The 19,828-nt window shown below is 44.5% G+C and overlaps 1 protein-coding gene across 8 annotated transcripts in view; it reads left to right on the plus strand.

Moving 5' to 3' along the window:
* ATE1 (arginyltransferase 1) overlaps positions 1-19,828 on the plus strand; it is a 71,403-nt gene that overhangs the window by 4,541 nt on the left and 47,034 nt on the right. For 3 of the 8 annotated variants that reach the window (XM_069980254.1, XM_069980255.1, XM_069980259.1), the window contains exons 2-8: positions 2,740-2,803; positions 4,623-4,685; positions 5,352-5,455; positions 6,594-6,836; positions 10,942-11,162; positions 15,253-15,381; positions 18,398-18,526. In XM_069980254.1, coding sequence (XP_069836355.1) covers positions 2,740-2,803; positions 4,623-4,685; positions 5,352-5,455; positions 6,594-6,836; positions 10,942-11,162; positions 15,253-15,381; positions 18,398-18,526 — 953 coding nt within the window. Of the gene's footprint in view, positions 1-1,165; positions 1,261-2,739; positions 2,804-4,622; positions 4,686-5,351; positions 5,456-6,593; positions 6,837-10,941; positions 11,163-15,252; positions 15,382-18,397; positions 18,527-19,828 lie in introns of all 8 variants that reach the window. The other 5 variants (XM_069980257.1, XM_069980260.1, XM_069980256.1 and 2 more) reach the window with 3 other exon arrangements.

A 19,828-nucleotide genomic window follows, 5' to 3' on the forward strand; every position in this document is an offset into this window, starting at 1 on the left:
AGGAAGCGGGACCCGACGGGATCACGTGAGTATAGGGGGATCTAACAGGGGGCACGGGGGGTGACAGGTGTCCTTTAAAGCGACTCTGTACCCACAATCTGACCCCCCCCCCCCCCCCCCCCCCCAAACCGCTTGTACCTTCGGATAGCTGCTTTTAATCAAAGATCTGTCCTGCGGTCCATTTGGCAGGTGATTCAGTTATTGTCATAAAAAAAATTATTTTAAACTTGCAGCCCCGTGCCCTACGGGCGTATCTGTGCCCCAACTTTGCACCACCCCTCCGTCCCTCCTCCCCGCCCTCCTCATCATTAGGAATGCTCCAGGCAGATTGCTTCCTATTCCCCACCTGTGTTACCTCAGCACACGGGCTAGATCATTAAGACACCTGTGCAATGTTCAAACAGAAGTAAATGTTCCAGTGGCATTCCTAATGATGAAGAGGGTGGGGAGGAGGGATAGAGGGGGCGGTGCAAAGTTAGGGCACAGATACGCCTGTAGGGCACAGGGCTGCAATTTTGAAATTAATTTTTTATGACAATAACTGCATCACCTGCTGAATGGACCGCAGGGCAGAGCTTGGATTAAAAGCAGCTATCCGAGGGTACAAGTGGTTTGGGGGGGTCAGATTGTGGGTACAGAGTCTCTTTAAAGTGACACTGTCACCCCCTATTTGCATTTTGACTGCTCTCCACAGGTGTAAAGGGTAAATGTTACAGCTTTCATTACTTATTTTATATCACACCTCATGATGCTTGTTCTGGTAAAAAGTCGTTTTTATCACCTGTGGATTGGTATGTGGACGGGGCCTCGCGGCCTATGTGCCACATCGCTCCGCCCCTAGCGCCACTTAGCCCCCCCCCCCGGCAGCCATTGTTGTGGGACAGTCTAGGGGGCGGGGCCTAGAGCTTTAGACTGGCCCTTCCCATGGGTGATGAGGGGGCGGGGCCTATATGACGATGACGTCACGGATGGGACGGGGCTAAGTGGCGCTACGGGCTAGCTAGCTATAAGCAAGCACCCATCTGGTAGATCGGCCCTCGCTCACTGAGCCTATTACACGGCTCGATGATCATGCAGCAAGGGCTAAATATGTATTTGTTAGCTATGTCCGTATGTAGAAAGTAATAAATACTTGTCCCTGATGGACTCCTGCCTTTTCCCCCAGATGCCGCGTCTCTAAAGTGACAGTGCCCCAGCCAGTGATTGACAGAGCAGTCTGTCACTTTAGAGACTGTCTGAGAAGCTTCAGTGACAGCTGTGGTGAGTGTAAAGAAGTCAGGAAGACACTATATCGGCCTCGACTGTGCACCTCCTATTACATGGAGCGATTCGTGGTCAGCAGTTGATGATTTTTAAGAGTAACTGTCGTGTGGCTTTTCTCTTTTTTTTTTTTTTTTTTTTTTTTTGCAGAGATCAATAGTCCAGGTGACTTTTTAATTGGGTTTATTAGGCAAATATGCCATTATCTGCATTCAAAAAGACTTCCCAGGTCCCCCCTCCCTCCTCTTTTCCATTCACTGCAAAATATCAGGAAATTGTGACTTGTTGCATCAGACACAACCCTGTCTGTTCTACAGAGAGGGAAGAGGGAAGGAGGGAGTTAGTCAACAGCAGAGAACAAAGGATTACACAACACAGAGGTGGGTGACAGCGGTATTTAGAGGTCTGAGAGGTCAGTGCTGACTGTCAGAGGAGATAGCCGGGTGATTAACTGTACATTAACTCTTTGTTGTCCTGTTTTGGTGCTTCATCTCAAACATCAAACATCATGATAAAAATGCATTTTTCAGCTAATAAACCCAGTTACAAAGTTTCTTAAAATCGTCTGTACTATTGATTTCTGAAAAAAAAAAAAAAAAAAAAAAAAATATATATATATATTAAATGACAGTGACACTTTAAACCTGCTGTAAGACCACGATCAGCTAATGACCGGGTCCCTAAATGATCGCTGTCTTTATAACAAGGGGCGATTTTGCTTTATTTGGCAGGTGATCACCCTGTGTAATTGGGCCCTAAATCTCCAGCCCTTATTTCTGCTTTTTGGAATAAACGTCTAAGCTGATTATGACCTGACTATAGATGACCCTGGGCTGGAATCTGAGCATGTCAGACTTGTGGGAGATAGTCTAGGCACTCACCAATAAATTTGAAGAAGTTTTATTGCATATTCCGGCTCAGTACACAGTATTTTTGCCCAGTGTTTTGTAACTAAAACCAGGAGTGGATTGAAAACAGAAAGACTATGTTCACACACTATGGAAATTTAGTGAATGGCCGTCATTTAATGGCAAAAAAAATTGCTTTTATTTTACAACAATGGCCGTAGTTTCGAAATAACGGCCATTATTTGCTGTTAAATGGTGGCCATACACTCAATTTCAACAGTGTGTGAACAGATCCTTTCTGTGTGTTCTGTGTTTTTTGGTTGAACCGCCACATGGTCTCCGTGCACAGCGCCAGTCTATTGCTGAGCACCGACTAGGCATGAAGCAATGGGGGCAGGCCCACCGTCCCCAGGTGTGACGAAACACTAGGGGGAAACCTATCAGCAGTGTACACTAGAATTTTGCAGCTAAATTGTCCAGACGTAACCCACCTGATGTGGTTCACGCTCCACAATTCACAAAGGCTGCATAAACCTTGTCAGAAATATTTTGCTATCATGTGATGTATCTAGCAGCCTACTTGTACGGGACGTCCATTTGTCTGACCATGATTCCTTTCCTTTGCTTTCAGGTATGTGGGCGCATTCTCTGACTGTTCAGGATTACCAAGACCTGATAGACCGAGGATGGAGACGGTAGGGGAAGGAGGCAGTGTTTTTGGCTGCTTCATAATCAGTTTTTTTTTCTTTTTTTTCCTTTTCACTTTTTTCTTCCTATATAATTACGTTGTCTAGTGTGTTTTATGTAGCTACGGCTTTGTTTCAGGCCGCCTGTTCTTCCTACCCACCCTCTTCCTGTCTTCGTGTACTCGGTAATCTTCACTATCTGACACTGGGCCTCTCCTCTGACTTCAGATCTCGCCCCGGATAATTAATTAGCGACTGATGTTCATTGTCTGGATACAGCGCTAACATCAAAGGAGGACATGAGTTTCCTGAAATTAAGCAAGCTGCATTGTCTGTAAATGACATAATACAGCATGTGCTTAGGGGGTACTAGTGTACAACTAGACTGTAGCTAGCTAAATTCTACCTTAAAGACACATGACTGCGTTTATGAAAACTTTCTAAAATCAAAACTGCCCTTTCGCCATGTCAACCTATCAGATCACAGCTTTTATTTCTTAAACCGCTGTCGCAAATTAAGCTGTGCTCTTATAGCCATTTTTCCCTGTAAATCCTTAGATTAGTTATTGTTAGGTCTCCTTCACATGATTTATAGCAACCAATCAAAGCTCGGATTTCATTTACTAAATTGCGCTGGCAAATTAAAAGCTGTTCTGCGATTGGTTGCTGCCGGCAAAAAAGACTGACTCTCTCCAATAAATATTTAAATAATAAAAATAAACACAATTGGTATTGTCAGCTATGAAAACTTGAACTAATTATTTTATTTTTATCACATCCTGGAAAATATGGAATAAAGGCAGCAAAGCAAACAAAAAAAGCTTTAACTCACCATGTAAACATTAAGCCCCTATGCTGGTCTTCAGTCAATCAGAAATGTAAAAATGTTTAGAGAGGTCAAAATATAAAGATGCAAAACATAAACAAGTGCAAGAAATGTGCATTCAACAAAAAGGTTTGTTCTTAGCAGCACAAACCTTGATCTAAAGATGTATGGTTATATAAAATCTACAACCAACTGCATAACTTAAAAAAATTGTGAGAAAAGGTTTTTTTTATTCACTTGCTATGGGGTGGTCCGGCTGCATGAATAACTTAGGACCGATAGGGTAAATTCACATGTTGAACTGCCTTATGTGACCATATGTTTATTCATCAGGGGTTTTGTTATGCTTTTTTTTTTTTGTGCCAAATTCAAGAGAAGCTTTTCTATTTGCCATCCCTTTAAGCCCCTACTACATGGAGAGGTCAGCGCTTGCTTGCTCCTTGTTCCCCCGCCTGCTGCCGACATGATAAAACGCGCCCACAGCGAGCGAGGAGGAGCGCAAAGGGGTTGGGGGCGGCAGGGAACTGCAGGGGGGCTGCCCGGGTGATTGTCAGATCGTCTGTGCAGCCCATAGGAGACCGCGGCGGTCTACTGCCATCGTTCCTATTACACGGAGCGTCAGTAGCAGATTTGTTGCCAGGCTCATCATTAGCGTTTCAGCCTGTTAAAAGACAACGATCAGCCGACATTGTGCATGTCGGCTGATCGTTGTTTTCTATTACACAAAGCGATTATCAGCCATATCTGCTGATATCCACCGAATACGGCCTGTAATCAATTTGTGTAATAGGGCCTTTAGACTTCACTCTTACAGTGTCAGTACAGTTACAGTGTAAGACATAGCAGTCGTAGCAGATGACATATGTACATAGAATCCACATCCACCCAAATGACCTTTCCTGCTGTGAGGAATGCCTGTGTTTACAGGATGACAGAAGTGGATGGTGTATTTTGTCTGCTCTTTTATTTGGTCACAAATATGTTTGTATCTTTTGTTTGTAGGAGTGGGAAGTATGTGTACAAGCCTCTAATGAGCCAGACCTGCTGCCCACAGTACACAATAAGGTAAGACTGATGCATGTTTAAGGTCAAGGCTTTTAGAGACCACAATCCGTATGGTGCCCACCCCACACAACTCCAGCCCACTGTGTGATTTTGCGTGTTATAGGACAGTCCTAGGAAATGTGGCGTCTGTCTGTAATCATCAGGAGCATGCATGGGATTTGTTCACGGCATTTGGAGGGTAAATCTGAGCCTGTAGGAGGGATGTAGACTAGGGGAAATACAGGTCGTAAGTTGACTTGATGAGATGATGTTAAATTTGACTGATAAAATGAAGCTGATGAGAGATGGGGAGCATCAGGTCCTGGCCAGATAGATATTGCCATAGTGTATTAGTGTAACATTAGAATCCAAAAGCAGCTGGACAGTAGGTATACCAACGGGGACCTGAGTGCTCCTGCTATAGGCACTATATAGAAAGTTAAAAGAAAGCTAGTGCTGCCCCACAATGGAAGTATGGGGCTGTCAGGTAAATGCCCATGGAGGAAGTGTAGGATATCTGGAGGACCTATAATGGCAGGGTGTTTAGAGATTGTGCTTTATACACTATATAAAGAGATAAACCAGATCTTCTTATAGAGAGGAATACCATCAGAGAAGTCACTATAACAATGCAGGTGTCTGACACTAGGAGACTTGTGCCAATGACTTCTGTATCTCTATTCACAGGTTATCTGCTCCGGATTACCAACCTAACAAATCCCACAAAAAAGTCCTCAAAAAAATGCAAAAGTTTCTTCAGGATGGAGAAGTGTCTCATTCTTCCAGTGATGGTAAGTGTGCAGTAGAATACACGAGAGCAATAGGAGAGACTTTATCTAATTTATTGGAAGCAAAAATGGCTTCTTTACCTATAGAGAATAGTACTTTCCCACCAGAAATGAAACATATGATAAACTTAAAGAGCCTACTTGCCCCCAGCTTTGCAGAGTGCTCAATGGCCGTTCTCTCTAGCTATATGTTTGTACGTACTGTAAGTTTTGTGCGCAGTGGGAGTTTGTACAAATTATTTTGTGCAATTTTGCCACCTTGTGCTGGTGGGTTTAATACCCTCCTCCCCCCCCCCCATCCATCCCCATGTGTAGATAACTTTTTCCTTGCAAGAATAGAATAAGACTTTGGATACCTTCAACGTAGCATATTACAGTGGACGATGCAAGTTTTGTAGTGGAATCTGCAGCAATGCTGAGTACCATTAAAGTCTATGGCACTCCTTTCAGCAGATTTTCATTCGCCTGTGAGATTGTACTGACATAGCCTTGTATAACCTAAGCTGCAGTGCTGTTGCTATAGTAAAAAATAAAAAAGCAGCCATGCTAACCTGTCCACACTTCCCCCAATGCCCTTCAGCGCTGTTCCAGGTCCTCACTCACTAACAGCTCGCTTAGTCTATCACTGCGCTGTCCCGCTTCTGCCAGTATTGTAGTCGATTTAATTGTGAAACTCGCAGTGTTAAATCCGCTGCAATACGCTATGTGGGAAGGCACCCTTAAAGGGAATCTGTCATCTGCAATTTACATTCCAAACAGCTGACACTGTTAGATGCTGGTCAGTAGACACATGGTACCTTTTCATATAACGTAGACAAACGTAGAGTCAGTTTTGTGTCTATATAACTTTACCACATCAGGTAATGCCATCAGACTTTACATGCTGTGTTTTTCTGTCTGGACAGATGCACAACTTTTTTGGGTTGCACCTAGCCATACACCTGTGATATAAGTACGCACCCAATGTCCGAACGCCATAGTAAAGTTCCCAGCAGCCAGTGCTGAATCTTTATGAAGGTTTATATAATTGTATGAATGTAAACTAGTGACGTATGCTCTGCTGCTCGACAAAACATTGACCGTAGTTTCCTACTTGTGCCTTGTTAGAACATAGTCTTACTTTTTTTTTTTTCTCTCCCAGGAATTTCAGTTGAACCAATGGACTCTCAGGCGGACAGCCCTGTGTCCTGCAATGTTTCCTGCAAAGACCAGAGTCAGGTCCCAGAGGATGAACTTAAACCACTGCGCACCGAGGTAGAAGAAACTGAGAAACATGAAGAAAAGGAAACAGAGAAAAACACAAGTGATGAAACACACAAACAACATGGAGACCCTGTAGAAATTGCTAAATTTAGTACCACTGTTCACTCAATGCCAAAACCAGGTTAGTTTTATATGAATAAAGTGCCAAATAAGAATCACTAGTGTCCCTGCCTCAACACTACAGTGGTAACCCCCACAAATCTGGATACAGGGGGCTGTCCCTACACTAGGAAACATTCATCCAAACATAAAAACCATTAGACAATGGGCAGTATTATTGTTAGAATTATTGATAAGTATAGTACAAGGTTATCTTCTCTAGCCAAAAAAACAGAAATGGCTGCACATCGCACCCATGGCTGACACGGAAGCTTATTCAGCTACATTTAAAACCAACATCAGAAGTTAGTATATAATTTGGCCAAACCATATTGCCTCATGTACCAGGTGCAGGTCTTCTGATACACGAGTCCCTAACCAAAAAACATCACTGTGCCGGTCACCGACCACAATCCCCACAAGACGTGCGCAAGCAGAGAAGGGGGGCCACGGAATGGCCTGTAACCCCAATGTCACAGGACCAGACCCTAAAGGGCCCCCCCGAACCCCGCAGGCGCCACCGGTGGAAAAAGTGGACGCCAAGCAACACAAGTGTGAACAAGCTCTTACCTCTCTCCATTCCTCTGCAGGTAGAATGGGAGAATACTAGGAGATCCTCCCCTTATGTACACAGGTGCTTCCTGCTAATTTGGATCACATGGGTCTTACAAAGCACGAGTGCTAGCCACAATGAAAAAAGGGACAGAATACATAAAATATGCACAAGCCCTTTGGGGTCTGGTCCTGTGACAATGGGGTTGCAGGGACATTCCGTGGCCCCCCTTCTCTGCTTGCGCACGTTTTGCGGGGATTGTGGTCGCTGACCGGCACAATGATGTTTTTTTCTTAGGGACTCATGTGTATCAGAAGACCTGCATGTGGTACATGAGGCAATATGGTTTGGCCAAATTATATACTAACTTCTGATGTTGGTTTTAAATGTAGCTGAATAAGCTTTCGTGTCAGCCATGGGTGCGATGTGCAGCTATTTCTGTCTTTTTGGCTTGTGCATTATTATCTTCTCTATGTTGTTTTTTATAAAAATAACTGTATCACCTGCCGAATGGACCCCAGGACAGATCTTGGATTAAAAGCAGCTATCCGAAGGTACAAATGGTTTGGGAAGGGCAGATTGTGGTTACAGAGTCGCTTTAAGTAGCTGAAGAGGAAGGGTCCGTTTAGGTGGGCTGGTGTGATGATGGAACGGCCACAGGAACGGCCCTTATCAGGCCGTGTGTATGTTTCACTGATGAGACTGGAAAGAAGACACAATTTCCTGCAGGACATACAGCAGTTGATAAGTACTTGAGATTTTTAAATAATGGTAAGTTACAAATCTGTGTAACTATCTCAAACCAACTAATTTGAAAGAAAGATTTTTGCTGGAGTAGCCCTTTAATCACATTGCCCCCCCTCTAACCATACAGACTAAATTGCTTTAGTTTAGGTGGGGATTGGAGAGGATAATAAACAGCTGAGCAACAGGCTGACAGCTCTGAACTCTGGGCACTAACAGGAATGCTTCAAATGGCCAAGCATAGGTTTATCTCCTGGCACAGATGTCCACATGTATGGACGTTTACAGGCAGGGAATGTAGACTTGTCTTCTGTTACATTATATTTAATTTCTGTGTAAGTTTTACAGGACAGTCATCGCAGCCAATGATTTGATATTGAAAGGGTTTATCAGTGATTAGAAAAACATAGCTGCTTGCTTCCAGAGCTGTGCTTTATTATAAGGACCCCTCCGATACAGTAAGGGGAAGACTCGGTAACACTGTGAATATTGCCATCTTTGGACAGGCCTGACGGGTTGACGTCGTGAATGCTACAGGCCCCGGAGTCCCCCAAACAGCAGTGTGATAGCGCCTCTATAGTAATGACATTATAGAGCAGATGGAGAAGTGGCAGTCGCTGTAACTTTGCTTCTGTTTGCGTCAGTTCCAGGGTTTGAAGCAATGACATTAGGAAGCCAGTTATTATGAATCTCACTTAAAAGCAGTAAAATAGATTCCCTGTGCAGGTGATTCTGTATCGTTTCATATTCTTTCTTCCAGAATATGTGGTATTACAACCCTGCGCAATTCACTTCAGCAGAAATTAGCTGCAATACCACACACAGACTGAGGGCGAAAATTGGTGGTGTTTCTTGAAAAAAGTTTTTCTTATCTTCAATAACTCCTTTAATTCCACATTGACATCACATACTGTAAAGTTCTCTGACTGTAGATGTCACACAGCCCCTTTTGTTATGAGCCGTGATACGTGGGTGTTGGGTTGGTCTCCTAAGGGTGTATTATGTAGATAATACATGTGGTGTCTGGAACAATTATGTTTTCTCATGGATTTATGGGGTTGAAGTGACCTTTTTGGTGTCAACCGCATGAAGTAATTTTGGACGACTTGTCTTGTGAAGAAATCTCTTTAACCCCAAGAGATACTGTAAGGTAATTCTGCATCATGGGTTGCAGCACTTTAATGCACGCTGCCATGTGGTGATCCTGCTGGTTTGTGGTTGACTGCAAATGTCTGTCTGTAGTGCTTGGGATCAGGGAAATGTCTGCCTCCCATCTAAGGGGTTAAATGGTCGGGATCAGTTAGAGGAAGTGGACGTTGTGAGCAGCAGGACTAACCTTTAAGGTGACAGCCCCAGGGCCTGAAACACATAACTTAAGATGGCTCCTCTAATAGGGCTAGATGATGTAAGAAGGTCTGTTCTTCTGGAAGAAAGGCTGTGGTATAGGTGTATGGCAGCCACTTTGATATGTAAACTGTGTGAAGTCTTTGAGTCACTGAACAGTGGGATACACATTACAGGAGGCTTTTATGTCATGGTCATAGACTTGCATCTATACTCATCTCTACAGTGACCAATTGTATCACCCTTAAATACCTTACCAGACATCCCCATCATTTTGGCTAGAGATTTCCTTTTAGAGCTCTGTGTACTCATTTATTAAAGCGACTCCGTACCCACAATGTGCCCCCCCCCCCCCCCCCCCCAAAACCACTTGTATCTTCGGATAGCTGCTTTTAATCCAAGATCTGTCCTGGGGTCCGTTCGGCAGGTGATGCAGTTATTGTCCTAAAAAACAACTTTCAAACTTGCATCCCCATGCCCAAAGGGAGTATCTGTGCCCTAACTTTGCACCACCCCTCCGTCCCTCCTCCCCACCCTCTTCATCATTGCCACTGAAACATTTACTCCTGTCTGAACATTGCCCAGGTGATTAACAATCCAGCCCATGTTCAGTATTCACACAGCTGACAAATAGGAGACAATCTGCCTGGAGCATTCCTAATGATGAGGAGGGCGGGGAGGAGAGACAGAGAGGTTGTGCCAGCCTTATGCATACACAATCTAGACTAGTGCTTCTCAAACTGTGAGGCGGGCCTCACCAGTGAGGCGCCCCCTAGTTGGTGAGGCCCAGCTGAGGAGCCAGTTTTTTCAAAGTAACTATAATCTGCCCCGTCCTTTTACTGTTTGCAAAAATCTCCATTTTACCAACATTAATTTATTTTGTACTAATTTATTAGTGTATATAGCTTGGGAGACAGGTGAAAGGCAGCCCTAGCATTATTTTCAGCTTTTAAATGGACTTTCATCACAGATGGTGAGACCCAGGAATCCTCTTGGTCAGTCTGGTGAGGCCCAGGCATTGCCTTGGTCTGTTGGGTGAGGCTCCAGTAGAAAGTTTGAGAAGCACTGATCTAGACCACGCCCGTTAGGCACGGGGCTGCCAGTTTAAATGTTGTTTTTAGGAAAATGACTGCATCACCTGCCGAACGGACCCCAGGACAGATCTTTGAATAAAAGCAGCTATCCGAAGGTACAAGCGGTTTAGGGGGGTCAGATTGTGGGTACAGAGTCACTTTAATTTCTCCTTTTAGACGTTACTATGTTGTAGTGAGGTTAAGGCATTAATGTGGTGTTCATCTCTAATTACCTTCACCTTCAGCTCTTCTGTGCCAGTTTTCCAGTTCCCAGATAGATATATCATAGCTGGGCTGTAGTGACACACAGGCACCAGTAGAGGGCCACATTGCATGGCAAAGTAGATGTCTTTTAATTGTAAACAGTCCTTGATTTTTAGCACCTAGCCACCTGTTTTTATGTTAATAATCAGGTAAAGGTGCAGATACAACGAGGCCGCCTTGTCGGAAAGCCAAAGAGATCCGTAAGGAGCGCCGCCTGCAAAAAATGCTGCTTTATAAAGGGGATCAGACGTCTTCATCAGAGCAACCAGCTGTCGCCCCGAGTGCATCTAAGCCCAAAGGAAGTGGCGTCAAATCTATAGAGGATTTCCTCTATGTGCCAGACACTGGAAATGCAGCTCACAGACTAGAGGTAAGAAATAGGTGTTTATTATTTTTTTTTTTTTGCTAGTCTTTATTCGAGTGTCACTGTTGTTATAACTTTCAAAATCTAAATTAACAGTAGATGTGATATAAAGCAAGTTTGCAATATACATTCATTTATTTTTTTTGTTATCATGCTGTAAAACAAAGCTGAACTTACTAGAAATCCAGGTCCAGTCTCCTGAAGGCAGATTTTCTGTCTGGTTGAAAAAAACACTAAACACAGGAATTCCAGCCAGTACAGAGAGTCGCGGCTCAATACGTCCATCAATCACATGACTGCCTTCTCTGTGAGCGCTCAGATGGCCTGGGATACACAGGACTTCCTGTTCTCTGACTGTTTCCTGTTTTTTAGATTTTGAATGTTATAACGACAGTGACACTTTAAATAGATGATCACTCTGAAGTACAAGGTGCTGTTAAAGAACTTTTCACTAGTTTCATGCAGCTCGAACTGAACTGACTGTACCCCCTTCTTATTACAGTTATACAATTCTCTCTGGCTGCATTTTGTTAAAGATATCATGGTTGTTATCCAGGCAGCATGAAACAAAGTGTCAGGTTCCAGTGACTTAAAAATTTACCAGTAAGGGTAAATTCACACGGGCGGATCCGCTGGGAGTCTCACACACGAAATCCACAGCTAATCCGCAATACACGTATTCTTATAATTATTAATACGTGTAGTGTGGATTAGCTGCGGATTTCATGCATGAGACTCCCGGCGGATCCGCCCGTGTGAATTTACCCTAAGGGTACAAACCCACTTGACGTATTTGCTGCGTGAATCAGTCTTAAAAATAAGCAGGCAAAACGCAGGTTGGTTTTATACAATTGTTCTGCGTTAAAATTCGCAATTGCGTATTTATGAAGCGTGAAGCTTGTTGTTAGCAAAGCATCAGTTGTTAACAACCTGTGCGAAAAACGCATGTAGCTTCACTCTTCAAAAATACGCAATTGCGTATTTTAACGCAGAACAATTGTATAAAGCCAACCTGCGTTTTGCCTGCTTATTTATAAGACTGATTCACGCAGCAAATTTGTCAAGTGGGTTTGTACCCTAAATGTAGGTTTGATTTTAGAAAGAAATGGCGGCTGGTACAAACTCTGGCTGCAGGTTATCTATCCCCGAACAAAGTGGTCAGGCAGTGATTTTCCATCATGTCTGAACCCTATCTCCACTTATATCATCTGTCAGTGGGTGCTCGGGTGAGCCCCATACACCTTTATACCAACGACAGACCCTGATGCAAGTGGTGGGTACGGCCTATAAAAGTATAGGGTGTATGGGGACCTTTAGTAATAAACCACATTGTGAGTATAATGGCGGCCTTATTGACCATGGGCCAGTTTGTTAGTAGGTTATGATTGATCTAAGGTCATGTTTATATACTGCAAAAAAGAATTTCCACATTTTAGGCCTCATTTACGTTATTTTTTCGGGCATTATCCCAGTGTTTGCCATGACCTGTGACAAATCTGTAACCTAGACCGAACACAAGATGGGTCTGTTTTACCCTTTGCATTTATAATCTGTGACAAACTAGAAGAAATTGGCAAACTGTCAGTTTCAGAAACTGCAACATACCTTTCATACCCTTGTCATTGCGCTGCGAGTATGTAAGCGGCAGCCCCCTTAACCACCCAGGCCTGGTACATACATTACTCAGTCCACGCTCCGGCTTGCTTCAGGGGTTCCCAAATGCTGAGCAGGAGGTCCAGACAATCAGTGCGCTGCCCCGTCTCAGTAAAGCGGGGCATCCAGACGCCGCGGACCCCCGAAGCAAGCTGCAGGGGGGGATCTGTAATGTATGTACTGGGGTGCAGGGAATTAAGGGGCTGCCGCTTACATACTCGCAGCGGGATGACAGTTACGCTGCAAGTATGTAATGTCATTGAAATGACAGCGGATTTTGATGCAAACTTGTAGCGTGAGATGCTGCGGATACGTTATGTGTGAACCCACCCGTAATGTGCAAACCTGTCCAAACCACATACCACATACTGTAAGCCAGAATACTGGTGAATACACAATAGTAAATCTTCCCTGACAGGTATAATATGACGTAGGTTATTTGTTAACTGATATCTAGGAGTTCTGGCCAATACATTCCATATTGAGGTTTCTTTGTGCCTAGTGTTAACCACCAGGGGGCAGTATAATATTGTGCTTTTTTTTTTTTACTTTCCTCTAAAAAGAAAACTTCTCCTGCAATGTGTTTATCAATCCCCCTTTATATCAGTAGAATGTTTACAATCTGTGCAGTAGTATTATATTTGCCAGATTTTCCCTGCAAAATGGTATTATGTTTTGTTCTTCAGTTTAGCAAACAGACAATTGCTTCATTGCCGTCAACTCTACATTTCTTTACAGATTGCTGCAGCCACTTGTTTTCATTATAGGGAACCTGTCATCATTTTTGTGCTGCATGAACCATGATTGGGTATAGGAAGAAATCTATCGATCAAGGTGGATGGGAAACTCCCGGGGACCTGCCCGATGACTTGTGGTTCAGGCAGCATGAAAATAATGACAAGTTCTCTGTAATATCTACAGTCTTACCTGTAATACCACACCAAGCCTAGGTATAAGAGAGGCGCTGTTTCTGGTCAAAACACCTATGTTCGTTATGTTACTTCATAATTGCTTCTTTGCCCTCAGTTAACTGGTAGTTTTACCTTGTACATCTGAGACAGACCACTTACCAATGACTTAGTACCTGACACCAAAACCAGACTATGAGAGTCCATTGTTCCTATTAAAGCTGGATTGGCGCTGTGTTGCCAGTAGAGAATCACATGATATAAATCCCATCTTGGACTGTGCTATTAAATGGGATTTTCTAACAAAATTGTCTCTAAAACCTCTTCCATTGTCTCTAAAACCTCTCCAGCTTTACCAGTGTTTCCCAACCTGCGGTATGATAGGAGTTGTAGTATTGCAACCGCTGGAGAGCCACAGGATGGGAAACACAGGCCTTGACATTGGTGAGATAAGCAAGCTAAATGTCACCAATGCCCAACCGACTGGATTACACTGGGATGTCATGCTACTTTGTCCAGTGGCCATTGACTATAAGGGTATGTTCACACTGAGTAACACAAGCAGAATTCCGCGATTCCGCAGAGCGGCTAAAGCAGAGCCATCCCATCGACACACTTAGGTGGCGGGGATCTCCGCCTGTATTTCCTCAGTGTGGACATTCCCTAAGGGTCCTATTCCAGGGGCCGATTGGGGCCCGATCAATAATGTAAATGAGCACTGATCTGCTAGATGGGCGCTCGTTTACTGGGCCTATACCAGGGCCCGATAATTGTTTAGCGAGGGCTGCAGGGACATTGTTACTGCAGGGACATTGTTACCTATGTCCTTGCAGCCCTTGTTTTAAACACCATACTTTACCTAAACATGTTTCAGGGATACTCCTGCGCTCCTTCTTCCTCCCGGTCCCGCACGCAGCAGCAGCTTTGGTGCGGCCTGTCTGAGCTGACAGACCTCTCAGCCAATCACTGGCCGCGGTGGTCCTGGCCAGTGATTGGCTGAGCGGTCTGTCAGCTAAGACAGGCCGCTCTGAAGCTGCTGCTGCGTGCGGGACCAGGAGGAAGAAGGAGTGCAGGGGAAGACCTGTAACATCCTTAGGTGAAGCATGGTGCTTGTGAAATCGTCGGTCGCCCGCTGTGCATCGCTACTCCACATAGCGATGCGCGGTCGGTGCCCGATGATTTTAGGACGATGACATGATCATCGGCTGATTATTGTCTCTATTTGACGGAGCAATAATTTGCCGATTATCGCTCTGTGGAATGGGCCCCTAAGCGACCAGCCATGCGGCTTTAGGTGACACCTTTGCACGGCACTTCTCATTGTTGTAGTGAGGTTGGACATTGGGGACATGCCAGCAATATGTCACCCTTGTCTACGATAAGCTGTCTTTCTGTATTACAGTGCTTTTTAACCTGCTATATTTTACAGTTACACCAATCTGAAAATGCCTTGTGTCCTGTCTCTTTTGCGGGTGACCTGAGTCTCCTAATCTGTAGGTAACATAATGGCTGTGTTTCTTCACTCCTTTTCGAAGGTGAAACTTGTGAGGTCTTGTCCTCCCAGCTCCCAGTTCAAAGCAACATTTCAAGAGTCTTACCAAGTATATAAGCGCTATCAGATGACCATTCACCGGGACCCACCTGACAAGCCGACTGTAAGCCAGGTCAGAGGACAGGGGACCCCGAGGGACACTACACAATCACACAGTTTAGGCCTATGAGGCTTGCGTTGAAACAATATGGTAAACCTTCAGTGTATTGTATGCAGTCACCCGCCACCTCTGTAATAGGTTTAGATTTATCCAGCACCACCAGCACTCAATCGCTTCACCAGACCTGGACAGCGCTTCTATCTGTCCATGCTCCAGATACACAGGTACACAATGTGACCTGCCTGAGATCGCACACTAGCAGCATTTGCTTTCTGGTCAAATCCTTTGGTGTACACAAGCCTGCTATTCCTGGAGCTAGTGGGGGATTGTGTGCCAGCGAGAATCATGAATGTTCAGGTTAAAAAGCAAAAGAAATCTAAACAGGATCTCGATGTTCTGCTCAAATGGGCAGTGACCTTCTTCACTTCTTTTCACAGGGTGCCAACCCAGCGATATTCATTGCTGCGTACCTAGAGCAGTACAAACGCCTTCAGTCTCTTTCCTTGTTCTAGTTATGCTGTGGCATTGTGCGGGGACTTGAGCAATGGAGATTGACTGGTTTCTAATATTTCTGACATTCGCTTACTGTGCTGTGATAGTTCAGCTGCTCTGGTGCTCAGACGCTGCCTTGGCGGGATTGTCCAGTGTGTGGGAGAATGGACGTTTTTGGCCGGGGGATTCGTATTGGGCAATGTCTATTAGACGATGCCAGTGAAAGTACATGAGACTTTGTGTGCGATATTTCTACTTTCTCATGCTTTTCTGTTTTGCAGTGCAGTTTATTGTAGAAACTGCTACCGTGCTCTTCCAATTGTTGTTCTTAGCTCTATCTGGGTGGTAAATAACTTGGAGCGGGAATCTTTAGCTTTTTCTAGTTCACTTACAGCAGTGGTCCTCAGCATCCCATATTTTCACCTTTCCAGCATGCTGGGACTTGTAGTTTCACTGCAGCTGTTAATCCACAGAACACTTGCTATTTTGTAGTTTTTCAAGAGGCTTCCTAGTGCTATGAATGTTCGTCTTCTAAAGCGTTTCCGGGTTCAGAACAGGCAAATGTATTGAACGTTCTTCATTTTTGATCGATGCCTATTACTCGTCACTTCTGTTTACTTGTCCAAAAGAGTACATGCTATCCGTAGTGACCAAATGTGGAAAGAGCAGACCAAGTTTTCTCGTCACAACTGTGCATATGCAGCCACCTCTCCATTCAGCATCAGACATGATGTCAGGGAGCTACTCTGAGCCCATCTGGTTGGATTTCCTAAGTACACTCGTGCTGTGAAATGGAGTTCATAGACCTTTAGTAACTTTGCTCCACCCGGATAATTTCCTAGTTTTTTGGCTTTAATACTGGATACTGTCCTGCACTGTAGTGACTCCTAGTCCTCGGCGTGGATTAAGGTTATCTGTCGGCTAGTCCTCTCTTGATGTGTTTAACGGTGCATCACACAGCGTGTGTGGTGCTTCAAGAAAAAGGTTTGTAAGAGCTGACTGTTCTGCATCCTAACCATGTGGGGTACTGACTAAGACTAAACTTGCAGTGGGGACCTGGCAGAGGGCCAGGGCCCAGGTAGAACCACAGTGGAGAGCTATCTAACCTGTGTCCTTTCTCCACCAACGCTCAGCTAAGACTCCTCCTTCACCCAAGGGACTAACTTCCTAACCAGCGTGTAAGATGCGCTGTGGTTGGGTGGAAAGAGTGCACTGGAAAAGGGGAAAGGAAAGAGAGGATAGGATAGAAGAAAGGAGAAATCCTAGTGGTTAACAGAATATGGATCTTACACAAACAATGACCCTTTACAATGATGGTCAAGTGTACTTTACCTTATGAGATTTCCTCTCATGACTGAGCTTGCACTGCCTACATTGTGTTATTGTGGGTTTGAGGTGGTATTTGACATGCTCTGCCACCATAAATGGCATGGTAAGTGTCCAGGAGGTGGGCTGTTGGGGCTATGTACATGGTGGTGCTTTCTCCACTTCTTCTCTCACTAACTTCACACATACAGGATCTGCAGCAAATGTTATGTTGTGTTCAGGCATTTAGTTACACTGATTCCGCCTTCAAATCTGCTGCAGATCCTGTACATGTGAATAGATCCTAAAGGCACCTAACGAGTAAAGCCCGCCTCCTGGGCACTTGCTATGGTGGTTACGGGGAGATTAAAACAATGTTTTTTCAACATGCATGGCCCCTCCCCAACCCCAGTGTAGGGCTGTCTGCCTTGTGGATGACTTGGAACTACTAATATATCATCTTCAATTATTGTAATAGCAACAGTGTTAATAATCGTATAATATTTATATGTTTACCTATTCAGCCCAAAACCTCCAAAGCTTGACCTGCTTGGAGGGGACCCTGTTTGGAGGGCACATAGGACAACTTTGTTTTTTTTTTCCCCTTTGCCTCTTAGGGAATCTATTTGCATGACTGGTGTAAAAGGCACAGTGCTAGAGGCTAAGTAGGGAGGGGGTATCTGCAGCTCACCACAGCATGATTTTATTAATTTCTCATAAGCTTCGAGATAGCCTTTCTTTTATCTGCTTATGTCTGCAGCTCTGAGCATAGAGTTAAGATTTTCTTTATCATAGGAAAAACAATACTTGACAAGGTAGACTTTCAGCTTGCATTTAATTGAGTGCCATACAGACCTCCAGCGAGAGGGGTACACACCTTTTTTAATAAATATGACCAGGAGAGGTCTCCATCACAGCCTTGTGTCTAGTTCCAAAGCATCTTTTCACTAAGACTTCATCTTAGTACATAGCAACACAGAGAGACATTTTTGTAACCTAACCTATTACTGCAGGTAATTGATGGAGATGGATCATCCGACGGCACAGAATCTTGGAGCAGACTCCTTTTTCTCATATATATTGGGATTGTTATTCATGTGTGTTTTATTCCCACTGCAGCAGGTGACATCATACCAAGCCCTTAGATTCCTTCTAGACGGACTACTTCAGCAGCACTGACAGTTCTTGTGTGTGTTCTGTAGCTAAGCCTAACTTTCCCTTGCCCCTGAAGGTCAAGTTAGTTCCGGTCTCCATGGAGGACCCTGAATTTGTGGCTTCCTTCGAGTCATCGGCCGCTCTTTATGCCAAGTACCAGATGAGCGTGCACAAGGACCTTCCTTATGAATGCGGACCTGGAGAGGTATTGCCTGTCTGCTGTTACTGTATGTTTTTCTTTTTTTTTTTTTTTTTCCCCCTTCTTCTTTTCTTTTCCATTTCTCCATGGTTCGTCATGGAACTCCAGACACATGACTGACCTTTCCCCCACACATTGCCGCAGTTGTCCTTTGCATTAGTGTAGCATGGCTCATGAGTCATATTTTTCCTGTAAGGTGTACTAAACTCTTTGCTCCTGCTTTTTCTGTATAATTTATGGTTCCTTTTTTTACGTTCTGAAGATGTCCAGATCAGGTTTTACGCACTCTTGCTCGTGACTCATATTTGCTTGTTAAGAAAAATGGAGGCCCCCATAGTACCATAGGTGTAAAAATGACGGCATCCAATGAATTACTTCTGGGAATGTTTAAAGAACAAGCTGCTCCCTCACCAAGTACCAAGAAATAGATAAAGGCTCTTTCACAAGCTTGGCATTCCCTATACCAAGTCCATAGCTTGGCTCCTGTGTTGTTTCTAACAACACAGAACTGACTATTGTGTGGTAAAACCTGTTTGTTTTTAATTTTTCAGACAATAGAAAATATTCTGTGGCTTTTTCTAAAGTTGAGAGAGTGCGCTATTGGTTACAAACAATGTATTTTTGGTAGGGACACAGACCCCCTCTTTGTCTTGAATGAACGGAAACGTAGTGCAAACATAGACAACTTACAAATGCCAGTGTTTCAAAATTTAAAGGAAATCTGTCAGCACCTGGCCCCTACCCAATTTCTGACACTGTGCTGTAGTTGGCAGTACCCTAGTAAGCATCATAATGTGTTCGTGGCAAAATTTATGTGCAATCTGGGATTTCCTACTGTAATGAAGAGTCAAAGAGGAGCTGTGGCTCAGCGTTTGTGCTGCACTTTGGCACACCTCACCACTGCTTTTTTCCACCCCCTTCTTCAAGAATAATCTCTGCTGCCCAGCCTCCTGTGTGCTTGTGCTGTGAGCGAGTACCTCTAAGGTTACAAACACACTTGGCGGGTCTGCAGCGAGTCTCCATGCTGCGTTTTTGCAGCGAGACTCGCTGCAGATCCCGGCCCTATACTTTTAATGGCAGACAAACACGCAGCAGGGATGTACATCCCCGCTACGAGTTTGTCTGCAGCCCACCCCATTAACCTCCCGGCCGCCGGAGCTGATACTTCACCTGATCCCGGCTCCGGCGGTTCCCGATGTCTTCAGCAAGCCGGAGCGGGGACCAGGTGAAGTATATGCTCCAGCCAGCCGCCCGCAGCCCCGGCCGCCCGATCGGGGCTGCGGGGGGGGGGCGTGTGTGCGGTCGGGG

The sequence above is a fragment of the Dendropsophus ebraccatus genome, chromosome 8, assembly GCF_027789765.1.
Source record: "Dendropsophus ebraccatus isolate aDenEbr1 chromosome 8, aDenEbr1.pat, whole genome shotgun sequence".
NCBI classification, from domain to species: domain Eukaryota; kingdom Metazoa; phylum Chordata; class Amphibia; order Anura; family Hylidae; genus Dendropsophus; species Dendropsophus ebraccatus.